This window comes from Perna viridis, chromosome 5 (assembly GCF_037379345.1).
Source record: "Perna viridis isolate PV_CMFRI_1.1 ecotype Kerala chromosome 5, ASM3737934v1, whole genome shotgun sequence".
Lineage (NCBI taxonomy): Eukaryota > Metazoa > Mollusca > Bivalvia > Mytilida > Mytilidae > Perna > Perna viridis.
Genome location: NC_142449.1, coordinates 46,625,767 through 46,642,196, shown reverse-complemented (window position 1 = coordinate 46,642,196; position 16,430 = coordinate 46,625,767). Strand labels below are relative to the sequence as shown.

At 32.8% G+C, this 16,430-nt stretch overlaps 1 protein-coding gene across 1 annotated transcript in view; it reads right to left on the bottom strand.

Annotated features, from left to right (window-relative positions):
- The window catches only part of LOC148617968 (uncharacterized), a 98,215-nt gene extending 83,476 nt beyond the window's left edge, over window positions 1-14,739 (bottom strand). The window contains exons 1-5 of the mRNA XM_088585156.1: window positions 14,609-14,739; window positions 6,956-7,168; window positions 3,677-4,680; window positions 1,685-2,092; window positions 97-363 (exon numbers count right to left, since the gene is read on the bottom strand). Of these exons, the coding sequence (XP_088441282.1) occupies window positions 97-363; window positions 1,685-2,092; window positions 3,677-4,680; window positions 6,956-7,168; window positions 14,609-14,648 (1,932 nt within the window). The 5' untranslated portion in view covers window positions 14,649-14,739. The remainder of the gene's footprint in view (window positions 1-96; window positions 364-1,684; window positions 2,093-3,676; window positions 4,681-6,955; window positions 7,169-14,608) is intronic.
- Between the last annotated feature and the right edge of the window lie 1,691 nt (window positions 14,740-16,430).

Below are 16,430 nucleotides of genomic sequence, written 5' to 3'. Positions count from 1 at the left end.
GAGAACAAGTGATTCCTATATACCACATACTTGTTGAGTGGTCTAGAGGTATGCATATGTAATTAGTCAATGGGTCAAATGGATCTGAATATATACCTTCTTTATTCCACTGGAGTTGATTGCATCGAGAACCCATTTTCCTAATTTTTTTATGACTTCGTTTATTTTATGCTCTTGTTTCTGTCTTTCTTTCTGGTTATCTTTGATTCCTTTCCACACTTCTTTTATTCTTTTTTTCAACAAGCTCAACACTTTATCAAAATGTCCGGTATTACTATTGACACTTTCAATTACTTTGACAAGTTTCAGCTGGTTTTTCTTAATTTTTTCCATACTAGTATCATGTTTTTCATCTAAAGCATCCTAAAAAAGAGAAATCTCTAAGCAATAAAAGCCACCAAGCAATAGTTTTTCAGATAAAATAAACAGCACATTTTGTACTGTTAATGGGTATCAATTTTCGTGGAAAGAGGGAAAAAGGCTTTTTGTTGGGTATTTGAATTAGTGGTTTTTTGATCAATATTTTTTTTATTGATGATTTCTTTGCATTTTTGGTAAAATTATTACATAAGCTATGCCTTTATTTATTGAATATTAAAAAAAAATATTTTGTAAGCATTTACCTTCTAGTGCACAGGTGTTTCTCAACACTGACAATTGGGACAGAAGTAATTTTAATGATGATATAATACATCCATAGAGAAATTTTGCTTCCCATTTTCATTTCTCTGATAACGAGTAAAATTAATGAAGTCAAAATAACTTTGAATAGAAAATTTCTGGGGCTATTGGGGTCCAAATTGTATGAAGATGATAAAACCCCCGAGTTTACCAAATGCCACTTTTACAACATCTGCTAGCAGCAGAGAGATGGAAACAGTCGAGAATACCAAAAGTCACACTAACAATATGTTTATGATCAACACCGAAGTAGCCTTGTGGCTAATGAGCACTAACAAACAGTTAAATTGTTATTAATGGAAGAATTGAGGGGTGACAGGAATATTTGACAAATAGGGAAACACTTTAAGAAAATACATGGTAAAAATGTGAGACAAGGACTGAAGTTAAAGGTTGCCCAGGACAGGAATGATCACAATTCGGACAAGTGAAAGTTAAATAATATATTCAAAATTTCATGTATTATTCATATAAAGAGAATAGGTAGGGTGTAAAGGTCAAAGAAACAAAAACCCCACTGTGATGAAAATGTTAGCCCAAGGCCACCCATTGGACTTCAATGAACGAAGTGGAAACCCTTCTACCATAAGGCAGGCTGCAATTGGCACCAAAATATCATTATATCCAGGTACAGCAAAAGAGTTGCCCCTATATCCTCAGCCACAAAAAAAAGAACTACAGGTGAAAACAAAACAAGACATAGAGACCAGAAATTCCTGACTTGGGACAGACGCAAAAAACAAGGCGGGGTTAAAGTACTTTGCCTTGATCAAAACCCTCCCCTTTAAAACCTGGCCACTGTGGAGAAATATTACACAATGAACACACCTAAAAAATCAGTTAAAAAGAAAAATGCCAACATGCATTTACTTTTGGACAACCTAGCTTTCACTTTGGGGAAGTAGAAATTCCATCAACTTGACCAATAAGTCAAGGTTCACAAAATGTTAACACCATATCCTGTGAGATAGCGTGAACAAGAACTCCTTAAATGCATACTTACAATATTTTGTCCGACAGTCTTTCTAGTTCTTCTCAATTCATCCTTCAACTTCACATTTTTGTCTTCAAGTTTATCCAAGTCATCACACATTAATTTGGTAATTTTTATAAGACTTTTAACATTGGTTCTGAGATTGTCATTGGATGACTCAATATCAGCTGTTTTTGCTTTTAAGTTTTTATAAACCCTTTCCATCATATATACTTTTTCTGCTAATTTGTTTTGTTTGTCTATAACCTCCCGCAAAGAAGAGTGTTCCTCTCTGACATTTTCAAATGATGTTCGCAAAGATGTAGTCACATTGGATATTTTTTTAGTCCCAGCTGTATCATCATGGGCTAAGATCAATAATATTTTTTTGATGACATTAATTGCAGAGTATAACTTCTTCAGTTTTTCATGGAGCTCCTACAAAAATAATCAAAAATGAACAAAATTTTCATTTTTTAAATTCAGCCATTTGTGTAGTAATCTATCAACTTGAACAATGATCATTTTTAACTTCATTAAAAAGTTCAGTCTTAGAAATAGAGTATGAACTAAATTATATAGAAAGAATTCTTCAGAACAATCTGCATGAAAAAACCTTAATTACACATAATAATAAGTATCTTAATACAAAATATGTACTTGATCTTTTACTTGTTATGGTAAAGCAATCTTCCAAGTATCAAATGAAAATCTGCAAGCATGACCAAAACAGGTGTTAAAGACCAAGTTACACAGGCTGCTTAAGTTCTCAAGTATGAGACATGGACATATGGAAGACTTGTGTTAGAGAGCTGCAAGTAAAGAGTCTATCCAAAAAAAGAATTGAGTTGAAAAATGGACTCATAGAGAGTTGTTCACTGTTGGCAGTTTCAGGAGGAGTCTGTGAATTCCTCAGATAATTTAGTGGTACCTGTGACCTTCCAAAAAAGAAATGGATGGGTATTTTAAAATTAGTATGATATAAAGACAATCCTTATAGTATGGCATAATTTTTGCTTTTTCTGAAAAGTCAACATGTTCACAGATATTAATTTTCGTGGTTTTCAAGGTTGAAGAAAGAGTGTTTAGTTGTCTCGGCAGTATGGGATTCCTCTTTTTATCACTTACTTTACTGTTAATATTTCAATAAATTAATGACAGCCACTAATATGACATCAACAAATTGACGAGCCAACATATATAGTTTCCTATCAGCATTTTAATCAAACAGTGTATTCTTATTTAAAACTAAAAAGAACTCATTCAATTGCCCAAGCCATAGCTAATTATAGCGATTAACTTTTGACACTTAAATTGCATGTTTAGACAGATTAACTTTTTATTGACAGTTCTCAGAGTGTGTATTTAATAGTAATCTGTTATGGGTGATCACTTATAGTGTGTGTGTGTTTGATACCTACATTTTTTTTTTGTGAATAGAATGTTTGCTCAGTATTGATTTCTATTCTTTGATGTGACCAGTATTCTTTGGCCATTGATACAAATTATTGTAAAACAAGATCATAAATTTAGAAATTATTGCCCATATACTTTTACCGTATATGTTTTTATAATAGACAGCATAAATTCATACTTAATTGCATTGATTGATACAACCCTTCCAAAAAATTATGTTTCTTTTCAAAATTGTGAAAACAATCATTATAATAGTCAAAAGATTTGGTAATGTGAATATATTTTCATGGGTACTATTTTCACGTTCTTGAGGAAACCGTGAAAATAGCAAAAATTAGTACACCATGAAAATTAATGTTTACAGTATTAATTTTAATACATCATGTGACATACCTGTTTTGTTGTCCATCTAAGACTTTGTTGTACCAAATTATGACAATCAGCGTATTTCCAATTCACATAACTAAGGTCAAGTAACATTTTGACTTAGGAAAATTGTTAATGTCATGGGACTTTCCCATTAGTAAATGCAAAAATTAATTAAAAGATTTTGTTTTATAGTGGCCAGTGAATAAAATTTTTTTAGATATTTAAGAATAACTATACCTGCTGCATTTGCATGTATTGTTTCATTCCACCCACATGCTTTGATAAATGATTTACTATTTTTTCATGAGTAGATCCTGTTCTTTCTTTCTGATGTTTTTTTGTTTTGTGGTGAGAACTCTTCTCTGCATGCTTTGGTTCTATATGCTTCTTTTTTTCTTTGTGATGAGCCTCATGAACATGCTTATGTTTTCTCGTCTCTACTTCATGATGACTCTCCTTAGCATGTTTATGTTTCTGGTGATGTTTCTCTTTTTTATGGTGAGCTTTCTTTGCATGTATATGTTCTTCATGTTCTTTATGTTGACTTTTCTTTGCATGTTGATGTTCTTTGTGTTCCTCATGATGAGCCTTCTTTGCATGCTTATGTTCCTCATGTTCCTCATGGTGAGCCTTCTTTGCATGTTTATGTTCTTCATGTTCTTCATGGTGAGCCTTCTTTGCATGTTTATGTTCTTCGTGTTCCTCATGGTGAGCCTTCTTTGCATGTTTATGTTCCTCGTGTTCCTTGTGATGAGCCTTTCCATGTTTATGTTCTTCATGTTCATCATGATGAGTCTTCACTACATGTTTATGTTCTTCGTGTTCCTTGTGGTGAGCCTTTTTTGCATGCTCATGTTCTTCATGTTGCTCATGGTGAGCCTTCTTTTCATGCTCATGTTCTTCATGTTCCTCATGGTGAGCCTTCTTTGCATGTTTATGTTCTTTGTGTTCCTCATGGTAAACATTCCTTGCATGTGTATGTTCTTCATGTTGGTCATGGTGAGTTTTCTTTGCATGTACATGTTTTTTATGTCCTTTGTGATGAACCTCCTTTGTATGTGTATGATGTTCATGCTCTATCTTTTCATTGTTATGACCACTATTTCCATGTTCACCATTTTTATGTTCTTTTGTATCTTGGTGCTCATTAGGTTCTAAAAGATTATCGACTACTATTGCATTAGCATTTCTAGTATCAGGAATGGCTCCCCCATGTTGTGCAACCCCATTGTTTTGATTATCTAAAATACATAAAACATTTTTAAACAAGACCAATACTTGTCAGGACCTAGTCTCCATCATATATTGTTTGCATATTAGTGTCTTCAATATGTATATAAGGCCAAACTGAATAAAGAGCTGAACTTAAAACGCATGATACGCCTGTTGCCCTATTAACTTGGCCTTATACTGTGAGCCCTGTCAAATACCCTAACCCCCCCCCCCACCCCAAAAAAAAAAAGGGAAATATAAAATGCACAAAAAAATTGGCACTATCAAGGCTACCTCAAGTTTAAGTCTGTTGTCTTGATTTTTCACCCATACAATTCTATCTTGTTTAAAACATACTTTTCTGACTAGGTTACCAAGTACCTTTTAAATTCAGTAGTTGATCATCATAACAAATGGTCTGTTAAAAACAATTTTTCAACAAATAAAATTTCCTTGGTCTTTTCCGGCTTTTTTAATTAATAAAACTTTATAACACGTATAAACGTAAAATTTGACATTTATGCAAATCTTAAGGGAGTTTACTCCAATAGATATGAACAATTCACCAAAGTTTCATAAAAGTTAGTGAAAGTGTTTTTGAGTAATTGTGCAAAGTGTGGACAACGGACGGACGGGCATATAAAAATATGTGATTTTCCTAATTACCATACCTACCCTATTTTTTTTCAGCTAAATTTAGTGTACTCTAAAGGTTTTCATTACTATTCAATAAGCACTATTTAAGTGGGAATGTTTCATAGATGCAATGTAAAAAAAAAGCAAAGAAAAAATCCCTACCTACCTACCATGTTTCAAAGGTGTAATAGGAAACACACATTTCTTTTTTTTTTTCTTTTTTTTTTGGGGGGGGGGGATGGGGAGCCTAAATATTAATAAAATTAAAAATCTACATTGTGGGTTACAAATTTCTATGTCCAAATGATAACAAAAACTCAAAAAAAATTGCTAAGTTCAACATGAAAAAAATGTAGGAAAACAATTTTCAAACTTCTCTATGATAGGAAGTGCACATCTTCAATAAGTATATAACCACTGTGTAAAATTTGACAACCTAGGCCGAATCAGGTGCATTGATATTTTAACTTTTAATATTCTTTAAAGATCATCCATTTTATGAATCCTGGAAATCAGTTCCATAATGCATCCAATTTTTAAAGCCCTAAGTCAGTATTGCACTTGAGGACACATCATTTATTGTTTTCTTTACTTCAAAGTCAATCAAACATGTTTAGTATAGCTACCAATAGATAAAAGAAATTATCTTCGTATTTACAGAAGCATGAGCAAGAAATGAGTGACCGCCAAGAATACTGAAAAGAAATCTGAAGAAATTATTGACAGTGGTATAGGAGGAGATACACTTATAAGGTTCATACATATAAAACCCTTTAGATTATCTCTCTTTTGAGTCCTTCAATGATCTACTGCTTCCACCAAAAACACGATAACTGGAAGCCCTGCCTTCACTGTCACAGTTGTAGACTTTACCAAAGCCTTGTTCATAAGAGACATTAATGGACATGAAAGCAAAGTATACATATGCTTATTTACTTGTGCTTCGAAGCATGTGATACACTTAGAAGTCATTCAGGACCTTACAGAGAAGTCCTTTCTACAAGCATTCAAAACATTACAAGCCGAAAGTCACTGACCAGACTGATGATTTTGGATAACGTGTCAAGGTACTTAGCTGCATCAGAGACTTTAGAGACACTTACAAAATAGTGTCCAATGATGAAACTATTCCCACAGTGCACTTGAAATATGTGACATTACAATACAAAGTTGTACACAACAACCAAAACAGCCAGGATCTAGTGACTTACCAAGAAGAATGCTGATTCATGAAGCAGATGAATGTGACAGAAAATTCATGAATGGGTTAAGAAATGAACTGGTTAAGTGCTAAGTTAAAAGTGGTTAACTACTTTCATTTGAGAGGGACATTTATTTTCTTTCGATACATGTAATTTTGAATTTTGATTTTGATTTCAAATTTGATCATATTTCACTTTTATTGGCCCTCAAAATTTCAGACTGCGAAACGCATAGGACAGACACAATCATGGAAACTTAACAGCTATGACATCTCTTTGTTGCATTATTTTTTGTATGATGTTATGAATGTATCAGCTTGTTAACTACTAATTAAAATAAACACCACTGAAACTTCTACAACGTATTATCACTGAATTTCACTACACCCCAGACCTCCTTTGAAAAATTTCTTGATTGAACACTGTAGGGGTAAAACAATTTTTGTGATAATAAAAATGTACTTACTGGCTACTGGTTGATGTCCTCTCTTATCATCTGCTGTCATAAAACAAGTTTTTGTTTCATTTTCAAACCTAAAAAATTGGCATTTTAAAGTTGTTTCTTCTAAACATGCTTTGGCACAGCCATCAAGAGTATCCGTAGCTTTCTTAACAACATCACTAGGAACTGGAATCTTCAACTTTTTAAGTTCATATGACTTTGAATCACCATATATTCCTGAAAATAGCAGATTTATAGTTTCTCTTTAGGTTACAGATATGCCAGCAAAATTTTATAAGTAAATTTTTATACACTAGCATGTAAATCACCGAATATACCTCTCGCACATTGACAATACAATATTAACATTATGCAGTTGTACAATAGTAATTCACATAATATTATATTATGAATATATGAAACAGAAATTCACTAATAAATTAACTGTAAAATAAACAAGACCCATAACATATGTCTGGACCTGTGCAGTCTTCACAACTAACTTTCCAGTTCACAGGCCCAAAAAGGCCCATTTTTCATAATTTTTTATATTGTGACTGTTGGCCTATAGCAGTTAATTTTACAGGCCCACCTCCATTTTGACAATAAAGCCTTGGGCTTCAGACTACTGCTGAGCAGTGGAGACAGCCAATGTAACCATCACATATTTGTCAGCACACAAGTATTTCCAATAATATGTATACAGTGGTTGGGAAAGAATTTTTTTTTAATTGGCCATTTCAAGCATTTATCATAGGTATTCACAATTTTAATGGGCCATTTATAACATTCTAAGTAAAATCCTGCAATTTGAAATAGCCATTTCCAGCAAATTTCTCCATGCATGCACATCTTTAGTTTCTATATAAACACTTGTGAAGTTTAAAAAATATTCATTTTATACCTTTTGAGTTACAGATTACACAAAGTAGGCACCGTCCCTATACAGTGACAATAAATGGCTTTTAAAGTTCAGACCACAAGTTCTTACAAAACTGAAAACTCATCTGTCTGACATTTGGTCCAATGAACTATATTTCAGTCCAACCAAACACAGTTTTGTCTAACTAAAACAAATGCCTTTTTTTTACTGATTTTGTCAGCATTTTCATTGTGCTCTTTATATCTTATGTTTATTGTTTCATTTTTATAGGAATTATAGAAAAATGCAGTGTTGATCAAGAAAAAAATACCATAATTCCATAATTTGTAGCTTGCAAAACTTTGTCCATCTGTCTGACAGTACATCTCATTGACTGTTGTCATGATGTAAAAATAGTACATACCAGTAATATTTCTGAAGACAAGTCTACAAATTCATCTGCCAATTTATCAACTTGGGTAATAAAAGGATTGAAAAACTAAAGCCAGATCATTGAAAAAGTGAGATTACAGATAACTACAGTTATGACATTGTACTTTAATGTGTTTCATTGTAAGGTGCAAGCATTTCAAATTATCATCAAGCAATTAGTGCAAATATCAGAATGTGAGTTCAGAATAATTTCAAAGCATGTCCCCTATTTAGTGGATTTTTTCTCATTTCAGGGAATCTGAAAATGTGAATCCATCATGGTAATGTGGCGCATTGTGAACAACTTCTATTTTTCAATATAGGTGTTTTAAAGTACTTGTAAGAAAAAGGGGAGCTAACTCCAATAACCTTATTTGAATTTCAATTCCAACCCATGGATTTTTTATTCAAATTTAGAGAAAAGGAGTGTGGTTTAACAATTTTCTGTGAATACTCATGAAGCCTGGTGTCAGACCCCATATTTTTTTCTCTTGAAAATGTTTCAATTTTGTGTCTGTAAAACATATAAGTCAATAAGAAAAAAATAATTTACTGGTTTTTGTTTATATTTATTTTTGTGTTAATTTTGAGGTTTTTAAGTAAAAAAATAAGCCTCAATAGTGGGAAAGAATTTTACTAAATACAAGTTGTAGGATATATTTTTTTTTTATTTACCTTTAAAAAGTAATGTACATGCTTAACAAATGACAGCAATAAAGATGTTTGATAATGGTTTCATATATTTGCAAATATTCTGGATATATACTACACAAATTCATTTTTAAGAAAAGAAGTCCAGTTATCCCTACTTTCTTTTCATTTTGGAATAAGAGTAAAAGGTTGTATAATTTATATCAATATTACAAGAACTGTGAGCAATGCTTACTTAATCTATATCCCCTGCACCCCAAAAATGACCATATACAATGCACACAGAAATCTTCATTGTAGACTAGGTACAGAACCGGAAAAAAAAAATTGGGATTAAAAGTGTCAACAAAATTTTGATATTTTTTATCCTAGTTTGGCCATTGCCTTATTAACATATTATCAAAATTTGTTCTTCTTATAATCAAAAGTGCTATGTACATGTAACCTTTGAAAGTTGGATGAATGTCCTCAGTGGCTTCATCACAGAAATTTTAAATAAATTAAATAATATGTTATAACAAGTCATTAACATATAAAGCTGTAATCTGTACAAAGAAATATCTAAAAAGCTCATAAATTCATTAGGCCAAAAAAAAAAATATATGTCTGTTTAGGATTACATTCCTCCCAAAAATAGGGTAGGTCGGTCGGCATTTTCATTTTATTTTTTCTCGACTAAAGCCTATATTTGTAAAATAGCATCATGTTTAAGTCATGAAAGTGTATGGTTTTAAGTAGAAAGTTTAATTTTTAACATACACACCTATTAATAATATAAGTACACTGTATTTATGCTTGGATTTACGTGATATAAATAAGTCTCCTATTCAAACGTTATTGTGACCTGGTTTTTAACATACTTTCGGTTTTATCGGAAATGATCTGTATTATACCGGAAATTGGCGGAAATTACTGATTTTGTCAATTTTGGAGAAAAAATTAGGGTCAGTCGGGAAACCCGAAAGACATTTTTTTTTTTGGCCTTTGATCACCATACATCAAATCATTCCTTCCAATAGCTGCTGAGAAATCTGTGACAGAAAATTTCTCAATCCAGCACATGTAAAGATTTTAACTAGCTCAGAAACAGAAAGTAAATGACCTAGAAAGCTGGAAAGGGAGACACTGTAGGAGTCATGAAGTTTAAACCATATACCAAAACACTATTTTTCCTTCTAATGGGTGCTGAAATATCTGCGGCAGATTATTTCCTAATACCTCACATATAATAATTCTAAGTCTCTTGGATAACAGGAAGTAGATGACATAGAGAGCTGCAAAAGGGTAGACATGGTAAATGTCATCATGTTTAAACCATATACCAAAACACTAATCATTCCTCCCAATAGGTGCTGAGAAATCTGTTGCAGAAAATTTCCCAATACTCAGTCTTCAGTTCACAGGCCCGAAATAAATTTTTCAAAAATTTTTATATAGTGACTTTTGGCTTGTAGTGGTTAATTTTACAGCCCACCTCTGTTTTGACAAGCCTTGCGCCTCGGACTACTGCTTAACCATGAAGACTGAATATGCACATGTAAAAATTCTAACTTGGTCAGAAACAGGAAGTAGATGACCTAGAAAGCTGGAAAGGGCAGACACAGTACAAATCATCTTGCTTAAGCCATCAACAACAAATCTAATCATTCCTTCCAATGGGTGCTGAGAAATCTGTAACAGAAAAGTTCCCAATACCTCACCTGTAAAAATTCTAAGACACTTGGATAACATGAAGCAGACAACCTAGAAAGCTGCTGAGTAGAGACACTGTACAAGTCATCACGCTCAAGCCATATACCAAATATCTAATCATTTCCTCCAGGAAAAGCCCAGAAATCTGTGATAGAAATATTTGTTACGGAGGGAATGACAAATGGAATGAAGGATGGACAGATTAATATTTGACACCCTAATCACTATATATCCCCACTGTTCAAGTGGGGTATAATAAAGAAAATTAAATTGATGGAGCTTAAGTTTAAGAAACAACCATTTGATATTTTGGCATGTGTCCAAGCTTAATTTTCTATCCTATCTATTTTTTCATGGAGAAAAAAAAATGTCCTAAATGTCCTGCCTATTTTACCTTAGGGGCAAAAGTGGCCAAATGTTTTTTTTTTTAAATATGAACAATAAAAGATTAAGACAATAAGAGAACCCACCATTTTTTCCCCCATTAATGCCTGGTCTGCCTATTAATTTCGGGAACTTTCAAAAAAAATATTCTTGAAGCTATAAAGATAATGAAAAATAACAAAATGTTTAATACATGTATTTCTAAATGTCATCCTAGATTTATTGCAGATATATAAATCTGAATCATAGCAGGTTATCTTATTAATGCACAAGTTGCAACATTTCCTTTAACATCATAAACAATTTTATTTGCACAAACACATTTACAGTAAATGGTTATGGCATGAACAAAAACAGAACAATGTAATATACATTACATATAAACTAAATTTATGACCATGGTGCGACAGTGGTTGTAAATATGATCAAAACAGATTAATGTATAGTTTTAATGTTACATATTAATATAATTTCTGTTAAATTAAATTGACCTTCAATTCCAACATTCATTCATGAATTTGATAGTTATTTTTAGTATTTCTAGAGCGCTACTGTTTAATAAATATGCAATGTCTCTTGGTGCGAGGTGAGGTTTTGATGAAGAAATTAAATTATGATTGTTCAATTTCATTCTGTATTGATTTCTTTGCAGTGTGTAGTGGGTGCACATGAAAAGAAATAGTTTTCATCCTTGTTAGGACTGAAAATTGGACAAAACTCTTTTTCTAGTGTTTATTTTGTTTTCAATAACAGCTTATTGAACTGCAAAACAGTGAAGTGACCTTATAATTAACAGATATTAGATATATGCACAGATTGACAACTGGACTTTCTCATGATCATAACATACGTTCTTATCAGTGATGATAATTGTAAAAACAGAGGGAAGTATATGCCTGTTGATGAACTGTGACCTCCAGTGGTGATGCAGTGACAGATCCACTTATGAATTAAGTTTAAAACTGAACTTTTGTTTATAAACAAAATTTACTGATGATAGATCTTTCTATTTTAGATTCACATAAATCAATATATGGGGGTCTTTTAGACCGAATAAATATTTTATGGAAAAATGAGTTTTTCACTCATAACTAGTGAGCCTACTCAATTTTGCTTAAATTGATCGTGTAGTCTTTGTTCGATTCTTTTGATATAAAATTGAAGGTTATTAAGTTGGAAGTCAAATGACAGAACCCCAATTTATTTAGTATATTTTTCACATGGGACATCTACAAGTTGTTGTTTTTAACTTCTCTGAACATTTCATTGACTAGTGTATCAGGGGAGTTAAGGAAATCATTTAAAACCTTAATCGTATTCAATTGAACTTTTAGATGTAGAGATGTTCTGTTCAGTTCTGCTAAGCATGCAATGTTTGTAGTTTTACTATTTACTCCAATTCTTTTTATGAATTTCAAATGTAAGTGTTCACATGGGTCAGAGTCACTGAAAGTTTTTCCAGCTCCCAAGACCTCAATTCCATAAAGAATAACAGGTATTACCAAAGTGTCAAATAACTTTTCAAGTAAATTACAAGGAACATCTATAGATATGAATTTTTTTTATTTCAAAGCAAGCCTTTCTTCCCTTCTCCATTGGGTTATTTTTTGATAGATTCAAATTACCATTGTAGTTGAATGTAATGCCCAGGTAGCAGTAAGATATTACTGTTTCTAGCATATTTTTATCAATATTAAAGTAGTTGAGAAAACATTTACCATTTGAATTGAATATTATTATTTTTGATTTTTTTTGTGTTTACTTCGAGTTTCCATGAAATGCAAAAATCAATAAGAATGTTAAGTGCATTTTGCAGGCCTTTTTCTGTTTCTGACAGCAGAATAATAACATCTGCATACATCAGTGATGTATTTTTTTAAAATTACCAATTAATATTGGTTCAGTGTTCCCATTTTTAAGCTGATCAAAAATACCATATATAAACAGATTAAAAAGGGTGGGACTGAGGACATCACCTTGTTTAACTCCACAACTGGAGGGAAAATATTGACTTTAAACCATTTGGGAATTTAATTCAGCGTTTTGTTTTTAGATACATATAATAAATGATATTAAAAATTTTATTTGGGACTTAATATTTTTATAATATATAGAAAAGGCCCTCCCGCCAAACTGTATCAAACACCTTTTTAAAGTCAATAAAGGCGACAAGGACTTTCTTTTTCTTTCTTTTGTAATTACATATTATTGATTTTAAGGTAAAAATGTGATCAGTTGTTCATGATTTTGGTTTGAATCCAATTTGATTTTTATCGATCAGTTTATTGGAATCAATAAATTGATACAATCATTCATGAATAATTTTATTAAAAAGTTTACCTAGATTAGAGGTAATTGATATCCCTCTATAGTTTAATGGGTCTAATTTTTCTCCTTTTTTAAATATTAAAGAAATGTAACTCTCCTTCCACATTTTAGGGAATGATCCTGTGTTGAATATTAGGTTAAAGAGTTTACATAGTGGTTTCAGTAAGACTTGTGTACCACACTTGACTAGAAAACATGCACCTTTTGACCTCCTTCATTGATTTGGATCTAAATGTAAAATAGAAGATGCACAATGGGGCCATGTACCGGTAATAAAGATTTTGTGAAAGTTTCATTCAACTCCATACAGTGGTCTAGGAGGAGTAACAAATAAGAGCTGTTTCCCCATATGCAGAAATGGCAGTCTACATTTTGCTATGTTAAACCCCCATACTGATGCAGGTCAAAATCTACAAAAGAAGGTGCAGAATGGGAATATGTAATAAAGCTTCTATTCAATTCCATATAGTGGTGTAGGATGAGTAACAGTCCCGTGTGATGGAAGGAAGGAACAATGGACAGATGGACAGATGGAATGAAGGATGGACAACCCTATCACTATAAACCCAAACAACCTGCAAGGTGGGGTGTAAAAATGACACCTGCAGATTTTTTTGTGTATACATGAACCAATACCCCAAATGAAATAGTATGAACATAATCAAAAAAGGACAAATTTTGTCCAATCAATTAACAAAATTATATCATGCTCTAGTGATCACAGTAGTTTTCAACTCTTAAGGTAAAAAAAGAAAAATGCATTTAAACTTGTGCAGTTATTAGCTTTTTATTTACACACATGCATTACAGGGTCTATTTTAAAAGAATCCATATAAATATTATATTTTCAAAATTACGAAAAATTTCAGTCGTGACTGCACCAGTCCCTGGTCTTGAAAAAATTCTGAAACCACTGTCCACAGCCATAGGAACGGATCCTTCCTCAAAATTTCTATCTTTTCGTTAAGTAGCAGATTATCACGTTCTACTACTCTAGATAAACTTAAAACACGAACATGCAATGAACTAATAAAATCAAAATTTATTATTCGGACATCAGTTTGAGCAGACGGTATGAACGGCGGTCACTTCGTACCCAGTACGAAATTGAACAATATATTGGTTACCATAATGGCGATATTTTGTTATGGTGAAAATGGATAACAGTAAAATCCAGGGTCTTTCTGCTTGGATGTTTTAGTATAGTGGGATTCTACTTTGAACCGACCGTCCTTATATTATGTCAACACGACGCGTTTGACGGTCAAATCACAACAATTTAGAACCTTCACTATCATTTTCCAAGACAGCGCTATAACAGAACTCACCAATAAATAAACAGATAAAAATAAACAAAGAATGGATCATTCTATTTCCTTAGATCCTCAATTTTGCATTCTAATGGACAAAAAAGTTAAAGAAGCACCGCCATTTTGCCGTCAGACGCATATGACGTCAGACAGAGGAAGTTGAGTAAAAGCAAATGCGAAACGGGAAACGTGTAATACTTCCTGTAGTCCAGGCTATATTTTGAGTCCGAGTTGCTCATTTACTCTTACTTTTTTTATTATTTTGGTTATTTTATGTTCATGGTTGTGTGTGTCTTTTTTCCACGGCTGGTCTTTGTCCCTGGATTACATTCTTTTGATTTCCGCTAGTATCTTGGTTCCCTTGATTTCTCTTTCAATATTTTATCCAAAGACTTATAAAATAAGAGTATGGAGGGGTAAATTCTTAAATTTGACAGACATATTTAAAAATTGCAAGTTTGAAAAAAGGCTGTGTGTAATATATTCTATAGAATTATTCACGCATACATATATATGAAAATAAACACTGAACAGGGGCGGATTCGGGCGGGAGCGTGGCGGGCGTGCGCCCTATTAAAATTTGCAAGGCGTGGGTTGTCATGGGAAGATTTAGGCGGTTTTAGGCTGAAACTATAATTTCTTGCAAATTTTACCACAAGGATATCTCCATTGCACCCACTCTATAAGAATATTAAAAAAAATTAACCTCAAAAACTTTTTCGCCTCGATCCGTTTGGCGAAATTTAATCTGTGCCACCCCATCCCCTTCAATCTAAAACCCTGAATCCGCCCCTGCTAAATACCAGCAGTTGAAGTGACATGAGTATACATGAAATACAGGTTTTAGAGTTATGACACATGATATTAACTACATACAAAATACCAGGACACAATATCCGAAAAATGGTACACCACTGGCACAGCAAGGGAACTAAAATTATCAATAATTTAATTTGATAAAATTTCAAATACTCTTCATTTCATTTTGATAGTAGTGAACATAACTGATCTAAAACAAAGTGATCCTCTGAAGACAGTAATCATACAAATTTATCTTTAATAGTTTAAGCTTGAATTTTTTATATCAACAAAATGTTTATAATGCGTAATGTCCGAGTTGCTCATTTGCTTTTGTTACTGTGTATATGATTTTAGTTACTCCATGTTCTTTGTTGTGTATGTCTGTTTTCCATGTCTGGTTTTAGTCTCTTCGCTATTTTAAGATCATGGTATACTGATTTTATATTTGTTATTATTTTTCGCTTTTTATAATCCCCCCTCCCCCATTCTAAATATTTTTTCAAAATGGAAATCTGTTTTGAAGTTTCTATAGGTTCTTCATGTATTGCCATTACTCTAGCAATCTGGATTTTCTCATCAGGTTGGTCATTGTTTTTCTTCAGTTTAGTCACCTTCTCCCGTGTAATGGTAAAGAAACTGTATAAAACGTTTTAAATGGAAAATAGTTCACTATAATTCTGCCGATTTCAAGGAACGGCGAAACCAGCGTTATGCAATATGTATAAGTAATCAAGTACACACACATTTATATATATGGTCTGAACAATTCCCAACGATGTTAGAACTGTCAAGTTTGCGAAGCAAATTTTTGTCGTTCCCTCCGCGGGACTCGAATTCGTACCGCTGTGACATCTATGGCAACACCGCCTGCACGAAGTCCAGCGCCCTAGAGCACTCGACATGCTAGGGTATATAAAATATAATTTCGCTGGCCGGGTGATTCCTCCTCGTAGGATTAATCTAGGGCTGTAACTTATATAGCCTAGCTGGTCGAGTGGTCTAGGGCGCTGGACTTAGTGCAGGCGGTACGAGTTCGAGT